We start from the raw sequence: 24,231 nt of genomic DNA, 5'->3' as shown, positions 1-24,231 counted from the left end.
TATAAACAAACGTTTTCGGAGAAATATTTTGATAATTTGGAATCTCTTTTTAACCGTCAAGTAGTAAGTAATATTTATAATAAAAATATACAGTCAATCAAACGCCACGGTTTATAAAAAATACTTTATTATTTAACAATTAAGTAAGTATGTAATTTAACACATAATATACAATTGATTGTTATTGTAAGAATCGACTGTTATTTTATAATCAAGTCAGCGGATTTACTCCGCTCACCATGGCAAGTAATGCCATCCGTACGTACATACCATATTCTGCTTGTCTGAAGTAAGCAGCCCGTGGATCTGAATCAAATTCCGGTGATATTTCATCAACACGTGGAAGCGGATGCATGACTATCATACGACGTCGAGCCCTTGTCATTAATTGTGGAGTGACCACTAACAAACCACGCGTCTAAAATAGTTAAACATATTGTAGTTATTATTGAAAATTAGTTTTTGATATTTTATCATGACAAGTTGAGACAAGCGTAAAATAATAAAAAATTGATTTTAATTATTTTAAAATGTATTAATACATAATAATGTACCTAATGACATATCAACAAAGGTACAGCTAAAACCCGTTCTGAGTCTAGAAACTTGAAAAGCATATAAGTTTTTTTTTATAAAAGTTTTCGGAAAATCTACCCGAGCGAAACCAAGGCGAGCCAGTCTTTTTTATACCTATTTTACGTTCAGTATTCAAATCCCTAGATTAATTACTAGATATAAGAATTATTTCAATTATAGATGTTTGTTGTAGATAATTTAAGTCTGTAGATATTTTTAATGACGTTACGTCGATGTAGTCACGTTACTTGCTGTTGCTAATGAGAGACAACTGAACAATAATATTGTAATAATATTGTAAGAGAAACAATAGGTAGGTACCCACGAATAATAATTGATGAATACTGTGTCATTATGAATGCATATTGTGTTTCTATTAAATAAAATGTTATATTTGTATGAAAAAATATTATTGATTCTGAATAAAATATGTATTCCATATTATAAATGCGTACCTATTTGTCTTTTAATCAATAAATAAATATAATTTATACTGAGAATCTATGTAAAATTTTACCTTTTCGTATTCTTCTTGACTAACGAATCTTTCGCGTTGTATTCTTGTCATGTAAAGAACATGCGTATCCCCCAATACGTCTTCTAAACGTTCAAAAACTTTTTGAGGGATACCTTTGTAAGCTACGTACTCCATGATATGCTTGGGCATTCCAAGCCCCGGAGGACTAACATACTGCAATTGCACTTGGTATAACGTCAGCAGCCGAGCTAATGAATGGACTGTTCGGCCATTTTTTAGGTCTCCAACCATAGTTATGGTAAGACCATTGACTGTACCAATTTCTTCCCTAATTGTGAAAACATCTAACAGTGCTTGCGTAGGATGTTCGCCTACTCCATCTCCTGCATTAATAATAGGCTTTCGGCAATGACGTGACGCAAGCTAAAATATTAAAATTATTTTATAATATGTTTAAATCACCAAGTAAGTATTGTCATGATAACTAAACATTTCAATTTTTAAACCTCAATATATTAATACTTACAGTAACAGCACCGGGTTCTGGATGTCGCAACACAACAACGTCTGCGTAGCTAGCCATTATTGTAACACTATCTTCAAGTGTTTCTCCCTTTTTAGCGGACGAACTAGTGGCGTCTGTATGTATTACCGATCCGCCTAGCCTTTGCATAGCAGCTGCGAAACTACAGCTTGTTCGTGTACTCACTTCATAAAATATTGACGCCATAACCTTGCCTCGTAATATATCATCTAAAACTCGTCCTTTATTTACGCTCGTTTTCATAAACTGTGCTAGATTGAAAATATCATTTAAAGTTTCTTTTCCAAAAGTATCGACTGTCAAAATACTTTTCCCAAATAAATCACTCCTTTGGCGTTGGGATATTACTGTTTGAGGATAAGAGGAACTGTCACACCTTTGCCTTGTAGTCGTTTGAGGAGGTAAAGGTGATACACTCCTCAAACCAGGCACCTCATTAAAGTGCACGTTCAGCTTATTTTCGTCCTTCATTGGTTCAACTTTTTCTATATCCGAGTCACTCAATCTACTCAGATCTAGAGAACCGTATATATCTAAAGAAGAACTAGGTCGGCTTGTTTCTTTTTCAGTCTTTTCAATCCCCGTGAATGGTTGTTTTCTTGGGGCTGGCCAATCGCGAACATTTTGACCAAAGCCAGGTGGTACTAAAACTTGGCCTTCCACATATGCTATTTCTCCACGTAAGGTTACTCGGTGAATGGCACCACAAACTCGCATACCAGCAAACGGAGTCCATTTTGACTTTGAGAATTCTAATGCTTGAGGTATTACCCATTCATAATCCATATCCACTTCTACGTACGTATTCCATTGTTCGGGCAAGTTAAATATTTTGCGTGGATTTTTGTGAAATTTGTTAATCAAGTCATCCATAGTAAGGCGTCCTTGATGTACTGCGTTCAAAAGAAGTGGTAAAACTGTTTCTAAACCTGGATAACCCGGTGGAGGTTTTTCTGAATCCTTTTCTTCTACAGAGTGTGGTGCGTGATCGGTAGCAAAAATATCTATTATATCCATATTTTTCCACAATTCAGCTTGATCTTCAGGACTACAAAGAACAGGACGAACTTCTGCTCGTCCTTTGCCAATTTTTTCTATGTCATCTGTACTTAAAAATAAATGTTGTGGACAAACCTCACATGTCACTTTTAAACCTCTCTCTTTAGCTGCCCTTATGATCAAAATTTCCTCTTTTCTAGCGACGTGGCAAATGTGGATGGGTCTATCGATCAAAGATGCCATAAGAATTATTGCTCCAGTCTTTTCACGCTCTGCGTGTGCACAAATGGGTATTTTCTTAGGCCAGTTTTGAAGATGCCTTTGCCACACAGTCATATCATCAAGTTTTAGAGTAGTAAAAGTTTCATTTAGGTACATTTTTAGTGCTGCTGCGTGTGGTGCTAGTTCAGCAGCTGTTTCGCAGTTAGTAGTGGAAGCACCTACGAATAGTGCGTAGTCACAACGAGCACTTACTCGAGCTAATGTTGAAACATAATCGTATGAAGCCCGATCGACCACAGGAGGATTTGTATTCGGCATAGCACATATCATGGTTACACCGCCAGCGAGAGCAGCGGCGGTACAAGAGGCGAAATCCTCTTTATAAGTAGCTCCAGGCTCGCGAACATGCACATGAACGTCTATAAAGCCAGGCAGTTTTATTATATTACGGGAAGTCATACAATCAGTATGTGTTTTCATTGGCGGAGCACCACCACATCGTGACAATGCCTGAAAATGTTCAGATCAAATAAATAATAATCAATCCATAGTTAATAATTTTAATGCGAAAGTGTGTCTGTGTGTCTGTTCGTCTGCAAGCAATTCACCCATTTAAACGATTTTGAGGTACATAGATAACTTGCATGCCGGAGAAAGGACATAAGCTACTTTTAATCAAAGAGTTCCCCGAGTTTTTAAAAAAAACCTAAATCCTTACTGAAAAGTGGGTATTATCTACATATTTGGTACAGAGACAGCTTGCATGCCAGTAAAGGACACAAGGATACTTTTTACCAAAAAAAAAATCGTAAGAGTTTTGAAGGGATTTCAAAAATATTATCTACCTAGTACTAAATATAATTATTATCAACACATTAATGAAATTACGCCACTATAGTCAGCTATAAACAAAATGAATACCTGTACAAGAAGCTTGGCACATTTGACATCAGTGACCAATGGCACAGCATAATCTACAGCAAGCCGACGAGTTCGATATCCATGCGAGCTAAAAGAAGAAACTCGACGAGCTCCGCCTCGCATTGGCAAATTGATCACTAGGTCAAGTTCTCGTCGAGCTATGAAATCCGCTAAATGCATGAGTTCTCCATCTGATCTTGCATCGTCAAGATCTCCGATGTGATCGAATTTCCATTGTACACCCTCGACCTGTAATAATTATAAGCAACTGTTAAGATTTAAAAAAAATGACAAGCGGTGTCTAGTGGTTAAGATATAACGTGTAGGGCACCTTTCGGGGGATCAGCGATTCGACTCCGGCCACACACTTTTACTTTTGGAGTTATGTGCTTTTTTATGGAATTAAATATAACTTGCTTAATTGGTGAAGAAAAGCACCATCAGGAAACCTGCATGCCTAAGAATTCTACATACTGTTCTCAAAAGTGTGAAGTCTGCCAATCCGTACTTGTCCAGCATGGCGGACTATGGCATATATCTTTCTCATTCTGAGAGGAGACCCGTGCTCAGTAGTGGGCCGGTGATGAGTTGATGATCAATAATGATGATAAATAAAATAATATTGCGTTAAGAACATATTATTGTTTCAAAGTACATACCTCAACACCATGTTCTGTATAAAAATCTCCTGTGCCCATACTAGCGTAAAGCTTATATCCCAGTTTATGCAGTATGCGTACACTCGGTAATAGTTCCATTTTGTGCTAAAATTACAGAAAAATACAACTAAATTAAAAAAATAATTAAATAGTTCATTAGGATGCATTTCCATTGAAGTGGAGCGAAGCAAGGCCCAATTAAATTATTGAGAGATTACGTGATAAAATTATCATGTTATCTAATAAAAACCAGATTGATCTGTTGAACACTTCTCCACTCCGCTCAGCTTCAGTGGAATAGCCTTATATTGCACGGCGTGAGTTTATGAATTATTAAAAAGATCTATTTATAAAAAAACAGCATTCAAATCGGACAAATCGGGGCGAGGAAATCTCCGACGCAGGTACATATTATTATGTACCTACATACAATATTGGAATTGAAAAGCCCTCTCTTTTTAGTCGGTTAATAAATGAAGGTCTTAACATTTTCGTATTCTATATCCATGAATACTCCCCACTTGGTAAGGGGTTGGGAGAGGGAGGCGGACTGCGAAAATAGACTCCCAATCCGGTTCCCCCCTACAACCTCTCTCGCTCCCTTTTCCCTCCTCCTCCCAAATGTGAAACTCCAAAGTGAATCTCACCGATCTAGTTGCCATCTAGCGCAATCAACTGATATGCGCTATTATAACTACTAACACAAACGCACCTCGACATGCAATTAAGCATCCTTCAAAAATATCTTCCCTTATCTGTGATATAAGTAGATCATCTTTTAATGGTTTAAGAATAGACTACTTAAGCTTTAATTAAGTGGGATTAAGGCACACGCTGCCACTTGTAAAGTTAATTATATAAACTTAATAAAAATCATTCTTCGGTTATGCGTACCTTAAACGTCCCTACAGATAATAAAATAGCTTTCTTAGGAATCCTAAATCCAGTACTCATCAAAGATTTAAGGTAAGCCTCATAACGATTTTCTCCAAAACAGGCAACTTCGCCTGTTGACGCCATTTCAACTCCAAGCGTCACATCGGCACCAGACAACCGTGAGAACGAAAACTGCGGCACCTTAACTCCAACTTTACCACATCCGCCCATAACGTTGATAGGCTCAACGGGAATACCTAAAATAACCTTGGTTGCCATGGCAACAAAATCGTGGTCCAAAGTTTTAGAGACAAATGGAAATGATCTGGAAACCCTCACATTACATTCTATAACTTTAAGTTCATTGTTCTTCGCAATAAGCTGCATATTAAATGGACCAGTAACGTCAAGCGTCTCTGCTATTACTCTTGCTATTTCTTTTATTTTATCCAGAGTTTCATTATTAATGTCTTGTGGTGGAGTTACCAACGTAGCATCACCAGAGTGAACACCTGCATTTTCTACGTGTTCCGAGACAGCCATACATAGTATAACTCCATCAGCTGCAACGACATCGACGTCTATTTCTTTAGCATCTAGTATATATTTTGAAATTACAACAGGATGTTCTTTATTTACTTGACTTGCTGATTTTAAATAGGTTTCTAATTCTTGGTTTGAAAATGCAACATTCATGGCGGCTCCACTTAACACATATGAGGGTCGGACCAAACATGGATATCCAACTTCTTCACAAAAATTAATAGCAGATTCAAGATCTGTAAGTTCTTTCCATCTTGGTTGCAAAATTCCTTTTCGGTCCAACATTCTTGAAAATTTAAATCTGTTTTCTGCATTATCTATCATGTCAGGAGATGTGCCAAGGATAGTAGCTTGCTGCCTATGCAAATCCATAGCAATATTATTAGGTAACTGGCCTCCCATACACAATATGACACCATCAGGTTTTTCTAATTTGTAAATATCCATAACAACTTCAAAAGAAATTTCCTCAAAGTATAGTCTGTCACTCATATCATAATCTGTACTAACCGTTTCAGGATTGTAATTAACCATTATGGTCTTTTTTTCTTGATTTTTTAACTCTCTAAGACATCCTACAGCACACCAATCGAATTCCACGGAACTACCAATTCTGTATACGCCTGATCCAAGAACCATAGTAAAATTACCTGGAAAATCTATATCATGCGTACTGCCATTATATGTAAGATAAAGATAGTTTGTTGAAGCTGGCCATTCTGCAGCTACTGTGTCGATTTGTTTGACAAATGGGGTAATTTTATATTCTTCTCGCAATTTCCTTACGACTAATTCTGTGCTTTTTATAGCAGCAGCAATTTGTTTATCTGAGAATCCAATCTGTTTTGCAGCTTTTAAGATATTATGTGAAATTGATCCAGAACTAATGGATTCAAGTGTTTCATAATATTCTATAATATTTTTAAATTTTTCAAGAAACCAACGATCAATTTTAGTCAGTTCGTATAGTTTCTCGACGCTATAATTATTTTTAAGAGCAGCTGCCAAGACAAACATTCGTTTATCGGTTGGTTCTTTAAGTTCATTTTCGTTTACTTTTTTTATGTATGGATCAAAACCATTGACATTTTCATCCACCATTCTTAAAGCTTTTTGGAATGCTTCTTCAAAGTTTCTGCCAATAGCCATTACTTCTCCTACACTTTTCATAGAACTTCCAATTTTTGTACTTACTCGGTTGAATTTTGCCAAGTCCCACCTAGGTATTTTAACAACACAGTAATCCAAACTAGGCTCAAAGCATGCTGTAGTCACACCAGTAACAGAATTTTTAATTGTTGGTAAAGGTATTCCGAGAGCTAATTTTGCAGCAACATAAGCTAGTGGATATCCGGTAGCTTTGCTGGCTAATGCAGAACTTCTGGATAATCTGGCATTCACTTCTATTATATAGAACTCCTCCGAATACGGATTTAGGGCGTATTGTATGTTACATTCACCTACAATTCCAAAATGTCTGATGACTTTTATCGCGGTATTTCGTAATAAGTAATACTCTCTGTTAGATAGTGTCTGACTGGGTGCCACTACAATTGATTCTCCTGTATGGATACCTAATGGATCTACATTTTCCATGTTACATACGGTTATACAATTATCATAGGCATCTCTTACAACCTCGTACTCAACTTCTTTCCACCCTTTTAACGACTTATCTATAATAAGTTGTTCAGATTGTGATAGTGCCTGATGTGCAAGTGCTTTAAGCTCTTCTTCATTATTAGCAAACCCTGATCCAAGTCCACCAAGGGAAAATGCTGAACGTGCCATTACTGGATACCCAATTTGTTTCGCAGCTATTAAGGCGTCTTCAACTGAAGAAACAGCAGCACTCGGTGCTACTTTTTCACCAATAGCATTTATTTTTTCTGCAAATAGTTTTCTATCTTCAGTGTCTACTATAGACTGCACCGGGGTGCCTAAAACAGCAACATTATATTTCTCAAACACTTTTGACTTTTCTAATTCAACTCCACAATTTAAGGCCGTTTGTCCTCCAAAAGTTAGTAGTATTCCTGTGGGCCGCTCTGCTTTAATTACTTGTTCCACGTATGCAGGAGTGATTGGTAGAAAATAAACTTTGTCAGCCAAGCCTTTTGACGTTTGTACTGTTGCGATGTTTGGATTGATAAGAACAGTTTGAATTTTTTCTTCGTGCATTGCTTTTACTCCTTGAGAGCCAGAATAGTCAAATTCTCCTGCTTGGCCAATAGATAGACCACCTGAACCAAGGATCAACACTTTTTTGGGCTTTTCATGTAAAGTCGGAGTGTACTTGAGTTTCTCGCAAATTATTTTACCAATAGCAGGCTGTTTATTTTTCTTATATGATTTTACGGTTTCAATAAACACGTCAAAAAGCAATTCAAGATCTGTGGGGCCTGCTGTGTGTTCTGGATGAAACTGTACACTGAAATAGGGAAGTGATTTATGAATTATGCCTTCATTTGTTTTATCGTTTTCATTGGTAAATAAAATCTCCCAATCCTCAGGCAATGTATTAGCATCTACAGCGAATCCATGATTCTGCGATGTCATAAAACATCTTCCTGTGCCATTATGTGTACAGGGCAAATTATGACCACGATTCCCGTAACTGAAAATGAAATGAACGAAGTATTAAAATGGTTTCAAGAAATCCCTGGAATGTTTGAAGAAAGAAGAAGGGAAGTATCAAATACGTACTTTGGTGTCATAAATATACCTTTTCGTATATCAGAAAAATAGGATGAAAATATTATGCAGGTTTTCTCTCACAAAAAAATAATGTAGATTTACCGTGTTTTGTATGTCTTACAGCCTGCAGCTGTCGCAAGAAGTTGGTGACCGAGACATATTCCGAAAACAGGTTTTATTATGGCACTATTTTCTACTACTTCTCTTAAATTCTCCACAACTGTTTTGCAAACCTCTGGATCACCAGGCCCATTGCTAATGAACAAACCGTCATAAGAGTTTGGGTCGAACTTATAATTCCACGGTACTAATATAACTTTGGCGTTCCTTTTTATTAAACATCTTATCTGATTGTATTTCAAACCACAATCTATTGCCATTATTGTAATTTCGCCTTCGGGATTAAATGTTTTTGTTTCCTAAAAAAAATTGTAGGAATAAGTTATGAAATTCAAATATTGGTTTAATAATAATTAATTATATGGATAATGGATTTAAATATTGTTTTTAGATTATGCCCTTAGGACATAAAAATCATTGTTAGAACTGTTACATCACCATACAATTATACTCATTTAAAATTCAGCAGCTACCTTAATTGAAACTTCAGCGACTAAGTTCCTTAAGTTTGGATCCTGTATTTGTGGCAGGATTCCGAATGGAGGAGTTCCTTGTATTATTCTGCCCAAAGTGACACCTTCTCGAAGTCGGTACGTTAGAGCCCGAGTGTCGATGTTGCAGAGACCAGGAACCCCATGAGCGGTCAACCACTTGCCCAAAGAAAGACGCGCACGCCAGTGACTAGCATGTGTGCTCACTTGGCCTACTATCAATCCAGCTGCCCAAATACGCTTTGATTCAAACCATCTGCAAAATTAGCAAAAGCTGCAAATTCAGAAGTCAATTTTAAACCTACTTTTAATAGCGGTGAAGTAAGCAAACGTATTGTAAAATATTTTAATACATTTCGTGACATTATCTCTAAAAGTAACATAATTTTGATAAAACACGTGGGACAAAAGAATTAACCGTGTACTTATTTATAAAGACTGCTGCTGCGGTATTTTTTTTACCTTGGACGAATAAAGTTTCTAAAATAGAAAATTTAATCCACATTTTAAATTAATCAATTCCGTGATTTTACTTCAAAAATTACCTCGGTATACCATGTTCATCGAAGTCGTTTTCGTCAGGCACGCCGTAGTTGCCGATGAGAGGATACGTCAGAACCAGCAGCTGTGCATGGTAGGAAGGGTCGGTCAATGACTCTGGGTAACCTACCATGCCCGTTTGGAATACTGTAAAAATAAATAAATCCTACTGGTTAAAATATTAATAAGGACTGCCTCGGTGTGCTTATTTGGCTACGGCCTGCGGGTAATTAAGTTCCAGGTTCGAGTTCCACGTCGCGTCGGTTCAAAAGATTGACATTTAGTGGGGACTGCCAACAGGTGTTTTTTTTAGGGTTCCGTACCTCAAAAGGAAAAATCCCTTATAAGATCACTTTGTTGTCTGTCTGTCTATCTGTCCGTCTGTCGTGTCTGTCAAGAAAACCTGTAGGGTACTTCTCGTTGACCTAGAATCATGAAATTAGGCAGGTAGGTAGATCTTATAGTTACAAGTAAATGAAAAAATCCGAATACCGTGAATTTGTGGCTACACCATATAAAATAATATTAAAATGTGTTCATGAACCAACAATTAGTATTTTCTAACTATACCAAGTGGGGTATCACATGAAAGGGCTTTACTTGTACATTCTAAAACAGATTTTTATTTATTTCTATGCTCAATAGTTTTTGATTTATCGTGCAAAATGACGGAAACAATATCCAAGTACGGAACCCTCGGTGCGCGAGTCTGACTCGCAGTTGGCCGGCTTTTTAATAATTTGTATGTTTGTGCGAGCTAATCCTCAAAATACCGGAACGAACTTTAACGGAAATTCGCAATCCTGAAAAAATTACTTACTATACGATCACTTCAAGAATGCAGTCCGCGACCATTAAAAATTGACGTCACAGACAGGAAAACTAATACAGTTGACAAAAAATATTTTATACATTACAATGATTACTTAATGATATTTTGTATATATTTAGTTATTAGTTAGTAAAATAATTTATACCTCCGTGTTATTATATAATAATAGGTAAATACATCGATGCAATAGCTATAATGAATTAATTATATTGGTGTAAAAGGATTTCAGATGATTTATGTATGGTTTAAGAGCCGGTTCCTTATTACCGAACATTTATGATTTCTTACAATTTAATCCAAACCTTAATTTTAGAATATTTTAAGCAAATTCAAAAGTACAACAAACCCACAAACCTACACAAACTAACATACTCTGGTATACGAGACTCCGATAACGGGACCTTCTTATACCTATTATACTTCTTATACTTATTAGGTAAGTATATCATAAAACTTAATCTACTAAATTAAAAAAACTTAATCAATGTTTAAAACTTGAATTCACCAGCAGCATTGCATGCTACGAGTAACGCTACTTTAGGAGGTACGGTGCAGGAAAGTGGGAGTCGAGGTAACTGCATTTTTGAAGTGCTCCTGTAGTAGTTCACAATACGTACCGACTTCCCCTTCGACGGGCACTTGCGCTCCAAAACTGTTGCCTTGAAAGACGGTGCCATCTGCAAGCACTAGAGTACACGGGGGCCCGATTGCACAGGTCAAGTCTTCGTTGTCATCCATTTTTGCTAAGGTAAAATAAGACAAAGTTTTTTCTAAAGTAAAATATCATAATATATAAATAGATAGGTAGATAAAAATAGCTATTTGTTTATTACAGCAATAGCAACTCATTACAAACAGAAGCCAAACGAAACTTTAGTTATTATCTATTTGTTATGGTTATCTATTGGTTGACCGTAATTTTTTGAAGATTCTTTACAAATACTCGCGCCAAAATAAACACTGCAGCCAATAACTATAAAATGAAATATCGGAATAGACTCGCATATTAAATTATGTCCATGTTACAAAATTTTGAGGTTCTTGACAGGCTCGGGAGTGGGTCATTCAAACTACTAGAGGTCAGATGTCGCGGGTTCGATTCAAGGTCAAGGTCTGAATTCAGTTCAATAACTTGACCTATTATGTTCTTCGACACAAGTAGGAGAGTATTGAATACAGCGAGATCTAACTAAACGTTAAGTACTGCATCATTTTAACATAACATTAGATTTCAGGATCAAGGGTAAAGTTAAAAAAGTTCAAAGATATTATACTTGACCTTAGTAGGTAAGTAAGTGAATTAAGATGTTATAATAAATATTTACGAAAAATCAGTGTTAAAGGATAGCATTTCAGGATTTGCCAAGTGTCCAAATGAAACACGTAGAGGCCTGCATACATAGAATATACATACCTACTTACTTGATTTGATAAACTTTGGTTTTGTACAAGGTTCCTACGCATTTGACACCAACAAGTTGTTATCTAAGTGGAAAATCGATGAACTCAACGTGAAACTTATATTTTTTATGCTGTTTTGCTTATAAAAATGGTACTTAGTATGGTACTTACAAAATTTTAGGTACAATTAGCCGGCCACGTGGTGAGTCGCACGTGAAACAAACGGTCCGTCGCTGTCGCGAACCTCGCTACGACAGACAGGCAGAGCCGCTAGGCGCCTGCTTCCACTGACTCAAACCATTGCACCTTATCACACGACATGAGATATTACCAACCAGTTTATTTTCTCTCTCATTCCCATCTACATGAACTCGTATTTTGTTCTCACTCAAATAGGATTCATGTGTGTGAACTGTGAATACATTGCAAACCATGCTGTTGGCGGCGTTTATACTGCGAAATTAGGTAGGTAGGTGTTGTAGGTAAGTTCCTTTGTTACTGTAAATCGCCTACTGTAGGTCTAATTTTAGTTTCAAGATTTTATTCAACTTAAGGGTGCTTCTACTAGTTAACTACTTCTACTCTACTCGATTTAAAATAAATATTAATTTTTTATCTTCATACCTACTTCATGTTTTTACATGAGTGCATAAAAAAGTGTACTTATATTGTTTTCAGGATTCATGTGTATAGTTATACCGACTCATATAATATTATGTAAATTTCTTAATTCCAACGTAGATTTTAAATGCCTGAACAGATTTGGACGTTGGGATGCGGTATCGTTAAAATTCTTAAGGTGCATGAAACGGGTCTGCCCGCGAAATTCAAAATTAATTTGGTTTTTCGCAATTTATAAACTAATACGACAAAGTAGGCTTATGGCATTCTAATTGCGCCAATGGCAGTATCGTCCTCACAGGTTTATATAAAAATCTTCACTTGAAAGGGTCCAGTTTAAGAAATTAGCTATAGTATCGACTAATTTGTGAGTAAGTCCTGTCAAACTCATTATTTTAACTAATTTCTTTATTAAAAGGTTATATGTAAGTATAAAATTATATATGTAGGTACAGCTTTATAAAAAAAAATCAAATTAAATTTGAATATCGCGGGCAGACCCGTCTCATAATCACATCATCCCGAGTATTCCCAAGTGATAGCTATATATTTTTTTTTTGGAAAAAATTCAATATCAGCACTAAACATCAAGGCAGTCGTGTTTCTGCTTCATTATTTAAATACTTGTTTCTTACAAATGTAACAAAAAACATAGAATAAATAATTGATAGAAAAGATATAAATCTCAGAAAGAATCGAGTTTTATTGACGAGGTTTGAGTCTTGATACTTAAGTTTAACTTTAACTTTAAAATATAAGCATCAAAGTTTATATTAATCTTTCCCCTGCTTTCTATTTCAATTTTGTATAGGGAGTTTCTTATAAATAAAAACCCAGCAACTATGTCCAACTCACTTTTATTCTTACTGAATTTTTTTTTTTTTAATAAAACAATACTAAGTAGAAATCAAAAAGTGTTTTCAAAAATGCCACTTCTAAAAAAATTCTATATTATATTCGTTGTCCATCGTTGTTTTTATTCACTAAAATTTGTATAGGTACGTAACTTGACTAGGTAGTTATAATATTTTAAGACAAAAATATATATTGTTGTAAGCTACCAGTTCTATTTAATATTGGATAATCGAGGAACGTTAATGTACGATGATCTGCAGTTTTATATAATTCTAGTATTTGAATTGAGTTTTGAGCAGGAGCTGGTTTTAGCCAAACACCTGGTACATAAAGCGTCACTTGTGGTCCCACAGATGGCCAATATCGGCCAAGATTGTATCCATTTACATAAATGTAGCCCTTAAACAAAAAAAAAATTCAAACACGATAAACTTCATTTTCAAAAATTATGACTTTTATTTCAATTTTAAACTCGATTTTTTAATGAACTATATTGAGTTTCGCAGCCAATCATTGAAATATAAACACCTGAGGATGGAATTAAATAGTTTCATATCCAAAAATATATTTTTATAATACCTATCGTAAGTAACATAATAAAATGTTTACCTTCCCCCAGCCTGTGGGATCAATAAACGTATCTTGAGGTTCTTCTCCATCTGGTAGAACTAGTTGTCCCTCATACAAAGCAGGGGTAGCGCTATTTATTACTTCATGGTCACAGTTTAGTGCGGAGAAGTCATTCTTTTTGATGTCTAAAGGATATCCAGTAATAGACCATGTCCCGTCCAAATCATTGCCATTAAGAGAAACTGGGCTTAATATTCCCTAAAACACAATTTAAAAATTAAAACATTTAAGTAATTTAAAAAATATTGGTCAGCATATTAGTCTGGCCATTCAACGAGGTAACGCAGCCAGCGTTCTGGGCACCCTGCCTCGTTACAGTGATTTGGATGACATTTTTGTTCTGTAATTTTTATATTTAAGTGTTGATAGTATTTGTGAATATTGTGATTATAATAATTTGAATAAATATTTAAAAACCCTAAAAATGAGAATTTTGTAACATCATAAATACATACTTTGAAATCGTGGAGTCTCTTTCCAAAATTAATTCGTCCCTGATTCTCTACCAGCAACGACAATATAGATCCTGGTTTAGCTTTTATGCTAAGTGTGTACAACTTCTGCATTCTATTAATAACACCTTGTAGTTGCTGTAAATTAATGATTTGTTGAATAATTTTATTAAATATTAGAACATATAGTCTTTAGAAACAGAATTACTTACGTTATCAATAAAGACAAAAATCCAATCACGGGGACCTTTTATTTCTAAAAGGCCATCTGTTTCATTGAGTGTTGTTTCATATAGTATAAGCCCTCCACGTTGTTTCAATGCCTCAAAAGTTGGTAGATTTGGACCAACGACATCTTTGTATTTAACTCCTAACGCCAAACGGCCTTTGTCAGATAGAAGGCTTACTTTTAGGCTAACTGATATTTGTCCGTATGCTCCCTTATTAGATGGTTTAGGCGCTGGTATATTTGTAGGTACTAAATCATACTGTAAAAGCGTATCGTATCAATATAGGTAGTTGCAACAAAATGTAGGATGTATTTCAGATAATTCTTACTTCAGCTAGTGTATCGCGAATGGCATTGTATTTTGGTGTCGGATCACCCGCCTCCGATAAAGGAGCGTCGTAGTCATAGGATGTGATATCTGGTTGATAAAAAGATCCATAATTTGCACCTGAAATATTAAATTGGCCTTTTTCATTTGTTTTATGTGAAATTGTTTATTTATTTATTTAAATACATAGATGGCGACGATTACAACAGATGTTTACACCTGTAAGTTTTACTCACGATCACGTAAGTAGTTTACGTAATTAGGTAATTGACAATAAATTTACTTACAAGGATGTTTAAATATTTTTGTCGAAATTAATCATGTGAGCTACTTACGTGAGTAAAACTTACAGGTGTATTCACGGCCTATAATGCATGCATTTTGAGAACTTCCTGGCCATTTTTGCTCCATATGTCAACTGTCATGTCAAGGGTAAACCGACAGTTGACACATACAGCTACAATGGCGAGTGAGTTCTGAAAATGTATGCAATATAGGACACACTTTTTATTGCCATAACTAATAAGTTAAGGCAGTAAAAGCTGTAGGTACATCAAATTTCTCTTCTTCTTTATGTGCCTCTCCATTACTGAAGGTCAGTAGTCGGTAATTGTTTAAACTTCTTGTCCATGGCTAGACGGAATAGTTCTCAGACTTTTCTCAGACTGTTTTAACCCCAGTTTACTCCCTTATGTTACGTAGCCATGACTTCTTCCTTCTTCCCACCCCTCTTTTTCCAGCTATTTTACGAATCATAACTATCTGCAGCAGGCGGTACATCACATTAAAAATACCTATATTATTTACATTAAACATACCAGACGTCAATTCGAAATTAGTGCCTCCAAAGAACATATAAAAGTTAAAATTAATGTTGTTGTCCAGCATATCGCGCAGTGTATATACAACTCGTTCTGTAGATACTTGTTGTAAATTTTCACTCCAATGTGTCAACCATCCGGGATAGTACTCAGAATTCATTAATGGCCCAACAGGCATAAATGCACGAAGTTCTTTGAACATATGTGTTACATTGTTAGCTGTAAGAGAAACAGCTGATAAATAATAATTTATTGTTACGTCAGAATAGAAGAATACGGCTGGTTAGGCAGCATGTGGCAAAATTAAGTCAGGTCTTCTCATTCTCAATACCTTAACAACTGAAGATGAAAGTCCTTAATCAGAGTGTTCATCCCGTCCACAAATATAAGTTTCTCTGAAGGATAAGATGCAAAATGAAGAGATCCGCAGGAGAAGCAAGTTGACTGATATTGCTCGAATCATGATCGCAGTGGACCGGTCATGCTTGCCGTAGGAGCAATGACTGCTGGAGCCAGAAAGTTTTAGAGTGGAGACCACGAACAAGTAAGCTTAGTACGAAGTGCCCAGCAAAATGGGCCGACCATATAAAGAACATGGCGAGAAGTGGTTAGACGAGTAAAGTTGAGGACCGGGTGTGGTGACACTCTTTGTCAAAGGTCTATGTTCAACTGTGGAAGTTTCATAAATATATAATCATATTATCGTTATTTCGTATATTTTGTTAGCGATGAATAAACATAATAATTTAAATATACATACAAGGGCCGAAGTCAATAGTAGTAAGTGTTCCAGGCACTGATCCGTCGTAGAAGTATGACCGGTATGGGCCATCAGTGGTGTACAGCAAAGCGTTTGTTTGCACTTGTTGTTGTAATATATCACGAACTGCTTCCATGTACGGCTTAGATGCACCGTAACTACCATATTCATTTTCTACCTGAAAATCTGCATTTGATTTATCAGAATAAGATGACGCTCCTGGCACGACGAAAAAATTCAAGATCGTAATTTGTCTGAGTTCACCAAAGCTAGGACTTGACTGTGTTAGAAAACCTATTACGTTTTCGGAATATAAAATGGATAATAATAATCGCTAAAAGACGCTAAATCTTTCTTTTTAGAAGGAAATTTTAAAAAATCCAGTCATTTAGCTTTAGTAATATTTTTTTAGTGACGTATTATAATTCTAGAGAAGATTTTAGAGGCTAGCGGTTGCCGCTAAAGACGGATGTTTTAAATCCCTTACTACCTGGAATATCATATACCTGGACTAAAATAATGGGGCCACCGTTCCCATACAACAAAGGCTCCACATGTTCAAAGAGTTTTGCCATCCATTTATTTGTTTCTTTCATGAAGTCTAAAACAAAGCAAAATTGAGTCAGGTTTTTTGAATATTGTATTAATTAAAACTTAAAATAAAGTAGTTAGGTACCTTTGAAAAATTTACGTACCGCTATCTGTTGACCGCAATCGTATGTTTGGATATTTGCTTAATAACCAATATGGTAAACCTCCCTGAAATCAAATAAATAGGTAGTAGGAATCTAGCTATAAGATGTTATAATACCTAATTCCAATCTGTATTTGGGTTCTTGAACACGCACCTACTCGTATCTATGATTTAGTCCATCGGTACCAAATAAGCACTTCATGGTAATAACAATAATAGCAGTTGGTAGGTGTACCTAATTAATTACTATCATATTTTATATATTATTTTATGAGTAAATAAACTATTTTTTATTCATTGTTATTTATTAATGCCCTTTAACATCATCATCCTCATTATTGTCAACCGATAGACGTCCACACTCCACAGCTGGTGACTGGTTCTCTTGCAGGGACTTCCACCGGCTACGGTCTTGCAAATAGCAGGATTGCGAAAAAAATGAGGAGATCCGTAGGAGAACCAGAGTAACCGAAATGACATTCCTGAATTCTAGTTTTTTCAATTTTCTTTGTAGTTATGACTTATGAAACTTGTAAGTTGTAAGTGATGTAACTGATAATGATCGTACATGTTGTTGAAAAATATAATTTTACCAAATCCCTTTCAGCACATATATACGGTCCTGGTCGCAAAAGCACGTATAAGTCTTCTTCAGCAGCTATCTTTATAAAGCTAGCTATATCATTGTCCCCCTCAAACTGATACCGCCCTTCTTCGGGTTCATGACTGCTCCATTCAACGTATCTAAAATTTAAATAGGGGGCATAGCAGACATGATGCTAAGCATCAGCGATCAACGTTTTAGTTGCTTTTCGCTCGCTAGCTGCTCGCTAGCCGAAGCTGCGTACAGACGAAAAATGCACGATTTCAATACACTGATTAATTTGAACACAGCAAATCGTCAAAACGCGAAACAGTATCTAAATAATTGCTAACACGCGCGATTTCAATACAGCGATTGAACCCCTTTTTTTCTCGTGAGAAAAATCCGACATGGATACCACCAGCTACGGGGGAGAATCGCTGATCTGATCACCTATACTAAAAGCATCATATTGTGTACTATGACCCTAAGTACCTAGGCATTTTTGCAATTGTAATACTTAATACATTAATAGAAAAATGTAAAGTAATTTTAGATTTTTTTTTAATTAAGTGATTCTATTTTAGGATTCTGTTATCTGCACCTCAAGAAAATAATTTTAGATATCCAGTAGAAGGTAGAAAAATTTTGTTTACATCTCGCGACATTAGTAGATACGTCGTATGTGATAGGTAGGTAAGTCTAATATCATAAATTACACTTATTAGCACTGACACACATATCTAGTCACTAAATGATATACCATTTACAGTAGAGCGAACTGTAAACTAACCTAATTTTTATTGTTATTTTATTTTTTATTGAAAAGTTTACTTGCGTTTACTAGGTTAAAATATACCTATGATTACCTACAATTTTTAAAGCATTCATAAATGTAAAAACATTTTAAAGTAAATAGAGCATGCATAAAAAAACAAATGGAATATTGTTCTTAACAATATTAATATAATAATAATATTTTAATACTCACGTAGATACAGCATTTAGTCCAGCTGCTCTTAATTTCCTCAAACGATCCCTCCAATATTCGGAAGGTAGTCTGAAATAATGAAGGGAACCTGACCTTGTCCATAGAGGTTCACCATTCAGCATGAAGTCATTGCCTACTATGCTAATGTTTCGGCAGTTCTGCAAAGAGACGAGAGCGATGTGTTAGAAAATGAGAGAAAAGACTAAGAAATAAACGAAAAACTAGTAAGAGAATTAAGTAGTTTGCTAAATTATTGCTTTTAATCCGGACGTCACATAAGATGCAATCGTCGTGTAAAAAAATGCATTTTTATTTTTCTCTCCTGAACTTATCGAAGGAATGCAGAAGCGTTCTGAAGTTAGATGGTTCTTTAGAAGTCTTTATTGCACACACACATTACAGGAAAACAATACAAACCATACAAAGAGTGCAAGGGCGGCCTTATTGCTAAAACAATTTTTAACATATCCAATTTTCAGGCGGCAGTAATGGTTATTAGGACTATGGGGCTTGATTCTGCCCATCATGCAGCGTAGGACGTAGATTGCACCATCATCTACTACTTACTGGGTGGCATCTTTATTAAGCGCGATTTATTTCTTTGTTAATATGATAAAATAATTGCCTATTTTAAATCAGTCCTGGATCTAACTATAAATTCTTAAATACACAATGACCTTGCTGACAACCCCTACTGTCTACACATATTTCGTATGAATATTTATACGAGCTGGTGTGTGTGATAAGACGATTCAAGAAATACCGGTTATAATGAAGAGAAGAGGTCTTTGTGAGAGATCTTTCTGTGCCTTTGTTTAGTATCAGGACATTTTAACAGTAGGACAGGTTTGTCGTTGAGCTTAAATTGGAGTGTTGCAAATCTGTGTATCTATGGCAGGATTGCATAGCATTATTTTGGTAGAGGTATAAAATTATGTAAATGATGTATTAATTAGTTACCTAGTATCTACGTAGTATTTTAAACGTGATTGTTTGTTTTATCTAAATTCTAGCGTACGGAAAGTTGGTATCTCTGACGTCGCCGTGGCCATGTGGCGCATTAAAATGTACAGTGTAACCCTGAGATTACTAAAATTATTATAATGTACCTACTTAATCCTAAACAATTTTTAATTCGGTACATGATATGAAAAATTGCGGAACTGGCAGGATTCGAACTTAGGTACATCTTCCTGAATATCGCGTCCGAAGCGCTTTAGACTGCCTCACTAGAAGTGACTGGTTCACTTAAGAGGTCTCTCTCCGTCACTCGTTTCATACAATCGTAGTTCCGATTTCATTTGAATATTAAGCAACCAAAGTCCATGAAATTTTGCAGACATATTCTAGAAACTAATATCTATGTCTGTGGTTTTCCAGATTTCTGTTAAAATATTCGGTTTCAAAGTTACGCGGTCTTAAAAATTTTCATACAAATCTTTGAGCCCCTGTAATATTTTTAGAAAAATCTAAAACACCACAGACACAGATATTAGTTTCTAGAATATGTCTGCAAAATTTCATTAACTTTGGTTGCTTAATATTCAAATGAAATTGGAACTACGATTGTATGAAACGAGTGACGGAGAGAGCCCTGTTAATTGCTGCCAGTGCCTTTCAAACTCTTTGAGGTAGAACAGCGGATGAAGGTGCGATTACACATTCGCTTCACAAAAAATGTTAGTACGTGTTATCCGGCTGTTTGCTGTGATCTCTTCTCAGACTTGGGCGCTTTTGGAACCCTCGTAGCTTTAGTTTTAAGTTTATGTAATTAATTTATCACCACTAAATCATCTTACAAATCTAACAATTCCGAATATCAAGGTGTACAATAAATACCTACTACCTATTTTGAATAAATGATTTTGAGTTTGACTTTGACTTCGTACCTACCTATAAGTGGGTATTTACCCTACTTTTGGAAACGTACCGAATTGGTACAATTTCATGAATGATTTTTAGAAACAAGTATTTTAAGATAGGGCCGCAAAGGTAAGCAGTCTCTATTAAATAGGAAAGCAAGGGAGAGAGACACTTAGCGTTCAGAGCTGAAAGCTAATTATAAGGGTCTTTTCCTAAATTGACCCAGCTAATTGACTCAACGATCTTGCAAGGAAGGAGCGATCCGCACAAAGACGGTAGGAACGAGTAATGAGTACTCGTCATATCTACCTATTCGTATGTTACTATACTAGTTTTTACACCCGACTATATCTGCGTTTTTAGAGATCGGTACTTCCAAGGCAAAAGAGGAATTCTTATAAGGATCACTTCGTTGTCTATCTGTCAAGATCCTATTTCTCAAGAACGCGTGGAGGTGTTGTTGCAAATTGAAATTAATACTAATTTCAACTATTTAGATCATTATGCATGAATCAATTCAATAGTAGGTACAAGTAAAGGGAAAACTCCGAAAACCATAAAATAGTTAAGTACTTATATTACATTAGCGATTGCCAATTTATATTTGAGTTGGAGATCATTGGAGCAACAAAATTAATCAAAAATATCCTTCCAAGGTATGGAACCTTCATCGGCAAGTCCGAACGCGCGTGTTAGGCTGGTTTTTGAAAAATGCAATGGAAATGTTTGTTTTCCCCGAAGCTTAGGTATCTACGAGCAGATCAATCCTTGCATAATCTACAACCTACCTGTTTATCTGTACTCAGTCAGACATCAGACCAAAAAACTTATAGAAATTGTTTTCTATAACTTAATTTAAGTAAGAGCTGTAAATAAAAGGCCGTGGTTTCGGAATCACAGACAGAAACTATTTTATTTTAAGTAAATAGAGATTATACGAGTCAAATATACCTAACATGTTTTTTGTGATGTAGTAAAGTATATAAGTACATACATAAGTACATATAACAATTAACATGTACACTGCACTTTTTGCTAAAGCCCGCTCTTCATTCGCGAGCGAATTGCGGTGCTAAGGGTAAGTCCGTAAACGCTGGAAATAATTGTGTAGATGGTGGATGTTTGATGTTTCGCGTAGTTCACGGGGTATACCTAACTAACTACTTTAGGGCTTGTACACAAAACTGCGATGCGACGTCGCATCGCAAAAACCTGCCAGCTCGTACGTTGCGTCGCAAGAACTTGCGAATTGATTCGCATCAAATTCGAAGGAATGGTTACCTTGGTTAAATCGCATCGCAGCAATTCTTGTCGCAACTTTCTGCGTTGCGAATTCGCATCGCGTCGCATCGCAATTTTGTGTAGGTACAGTCCCTTAACATTGCGCGCGGTTCGGCGCTAAACTCGAAAGCCCGTGAAGTTTACGGTTTTCACGCCGCGATTGGCACGTGAGTGAAGAGCGGGCGTAAGCAGCAACTTAACAATTACTGTTATTATGTTTCTGCTTACTTACCTCCATAATTACCTCCGGATCTTTTTCTGAAAGTTGACTTCCATGGTTTGTGGTTTCCGTAAGTTGGATTACTACAGGCTCTGAATCCGGGGCATCGTGAGTCTGTGCTAGAACCAACCGGCTTGTATAGGTCATACAGACTTGTATAAAAATTAATCTGCTCCATGATATTAGCATCTTATGGCCTTATTGTTGACTTGGCTGAAATAAATAAAGAAAACCTAGGATGTGCTAACTAAAAAAGATAATCATAATAAATACGAGGGAGTAAATTGGATAGAATAGAGGTAAGTATGGTAATAAGAGCCTGTGGCACAAGCTGCCATTCCTCACAGCGAGTTGTATGTAGACACTAGACAGGGGGTTATTTCCACCGGGAGGAGTCCGATGGGAAATGGGCAAGGGTGGCACCGATGTGTTTGTAAGAGATCTTGGAACCTCCCAAAACCCAATATACGCTGAGGGTGGCCAGTGGCCACCGAGCGAGTTTTAGTAGGTAAAAAATAGTAAAAATACTACATAACCTGAGGTCTACCTATCTACACAACGCAAAATTCAAACCGATTTGCAATCTTGGTAAGTTATTTACTGTACTTTAGTTAGATGATACGTCTTTCAGCCAAGATTTCAAATCGAATTATTCAAGTAGGTAGGTAAGTATGTTTTTTAGGTCAAGATCGAAATTATTATGTGTGAGAAGCACGCTCATACGTGAGATCGCAACTATTGGCAACCGTTTGAACTTTGTTAAGAACTATAACCGCACAAAATGGGTCTAGGTTACAAATTTCAGAACATCTAAAAATAAGTCGTCTATGAACCGTACCTACTTATATGAATATTATATTGAACTTACGATGTTACACTTACAGACAAACATTCATAAGGAAGTTTTATGCAATTAAATATTTAACGGTAAATTATGTTTTCCTTCACTGTTAAAGATGGGAAAGTATGTACCAATGCTTTAACGGTGAAGGAAAACATCGCTAGGAAACTTGCATAGGTCTGGAAGTTCTACATAAAGATCTCAAAGGTGTGAAGTCTCCCAATCCACATTTGGTTAGCGTGGACTATGGTCAAAAGTCTAAACACTTTTCATACTAAGAGGAGAGGTGATCAACAGCGGGTTGGCGCCGATGTGTTGGATTATGAAGATTATGATGATTGATGATACATAATTTAATTAGGTAGGTACCTTGTAATTAAGTTTAGGCAGACGATTGAGAGGATTCACACAAATTGAAGTACAAGGTAGGGAGGAAATTAAATAAAAAATGCCTTCCTTTCCTGATATTCATTGAAATGTAATTAAGTAGGTACGAATCCTTTCTTTTTCTTTCTCTATTATTATTAACTTCCTTTAAAAAAATGTGCCAAGAAAAGAATAAAGATAACGCTCTATTTACGTGTAATGAGGGCACCACGACTCACGAGGATATAAAACATATAACGATTCTAAGGTAAGTATTTTTCCGCGTAAATAAATACGCTAACCGCTAAGCTCGAATAAAAATCAAGTGCCGATATCAACGTCTTGGAATGAGTAGAACGGACGGTACCTTACCGGTCGTGCGGCAATGACCCCGGCTAGAGTCTTCGAGTGCCAGTGAACTCTCTTGGCCCCGACTTGACAATCACGGGCGAGTGCGAAGTAGCTAGGTTATTAGAGCGGACGAAGCAGTATGCACTACGTAGACAAGCAACACGACCGCTCGCTCTGCCACTCCCTCGGAAACTCGATGACTGGCCCTGTGGCGAAACAGGCATGTGTAGTGTTTCGCCCCGCATTACCACATTATGCATATATGTTACGGATTTAATTTTAATGGTTCCTCATTAGTCATTACCTACTAATTATCGTATGTTAACTGATTATGAATTATAAAATATTTAAAGTAAATAATTACGTTTAATTCTACAGGATTCGAAAGGTTATACACTTTGCTGAATTACCTACTAAAGTACATTTCCATTAAGTAATTTTTAAAT

General features: G+C 36.1%; 1 protein-coding gene across 2 annotated transcripts; it reads right to left on the bottom strand.

Moving 5' to 3' along the window:
• Nucleotides 1-116: 116 nt before the first annotated feature.
• LOC123880844 (CAD protein) lies at nucleotides 117-23,998 on the bottom strand. 2 transcript variants are annotated; one of them, XM_045929188.1, is made up of 23 exons: nucleotides 23,807-23,998; nucleotides 22,252-22,440; nucleotides 18,864-19,021; nucleotides 17,883-18,033; nucleotides 17,291-17,354; nucleotides 17,102-17,196; nucleotides 16,596-16,773; nucleotides 15,833-16,054; nucleotides 15,016-15,134; nucleotides 14,670-14,945; nucleotides 14,461-14,595; nucleotides 13,985-14,203; nucleotides 13,656-13,774; nucleotides 11,116-11,240; nucleotides 9,672-9,813; nucleotides 9,109-9,382; nucleotides 8,618-8,934; nucleotides 5,294-8,435; nucleotides 4,400-4,504; nucleotides 3,741-3,989; nucleotides 1,581-3,329; nucleotides 1,094-1,477; nucleotides 117-418 (listed from the first exon to the last, which is right to left on the bottom strand). In XM_045929188.1, exons 2-23 carry the CDS (start codon nucleotides 22,414-22,416, stop codon nucleotides 212-214), a joined length of 8,595 nt encoding a protein of 2,864 aa, XP_045785144.1. In that variant the 5' UTR covers nucleotides 22,417-22,440; nucleotides 23,807-23,998; the 3' UTR covers nucleotides 117-211. The 2 variants fall into 2 exon arrangements, with proteins under 2 accessions (XP_045785144.1, XP_045785143.1); XM_045929187.1 differs by lacking the exons at nucleotides 13,656-13,774; nucleotides 13,985-14,203; nucleotides 14,461-14,595; ... (8 more) ...; nucleotides 22,252-22,440; nucleotides 23,807-23,998 and adding an exon at nucleotides 12,071-12,202 and having other exon boundaries at nucleotides 11,116-11,241.
• Between the last annotated feature and the right edge of the window lie 233 nt (nucleotides 23,999-24,231).

This window comes from Maniola jurtina, chromosome 3, assembly GCF_905333055.1.
Source record: "Maniola jurtina chromosome 3, ilManJurt1.1, whole genome shotgun sequence".
NCBI lineage: Eukaryota > Metazoa > Arthropoda > Insecta > Lepidoptera > Nymphalidae > Maniola > Maniola jurtina.
Note: the sequence above shows the minus strand (reverse complement) of the source record. Positions and strands in the feature narration are given on the sequence as shown.

Bases quoted from the DNA above. Each gene is read 5' to 3' on its own strand.
- LOC123880844 (XM_045929188.1), bottom strand. From the start codon at position 22,416: ATGCTAATATCATGGAGCAGATTAATTTTTATACAAGTCTGTATGACC. The intron at 18,034-18,863 runs GTGAGTATTAAA...TTTAAATTTTAG, and splicing joins GGACTAAATGCTGTATCTAC to ATACGTTGAATGGAGCAGTC. The intron at 14,204-14,460 runs GTATGTATTTAT...ATTGTGTTTTAG, and splicing joins AGAGACTCCACGATTTCAAA to GGAATATTAAGCCCAGTTTC.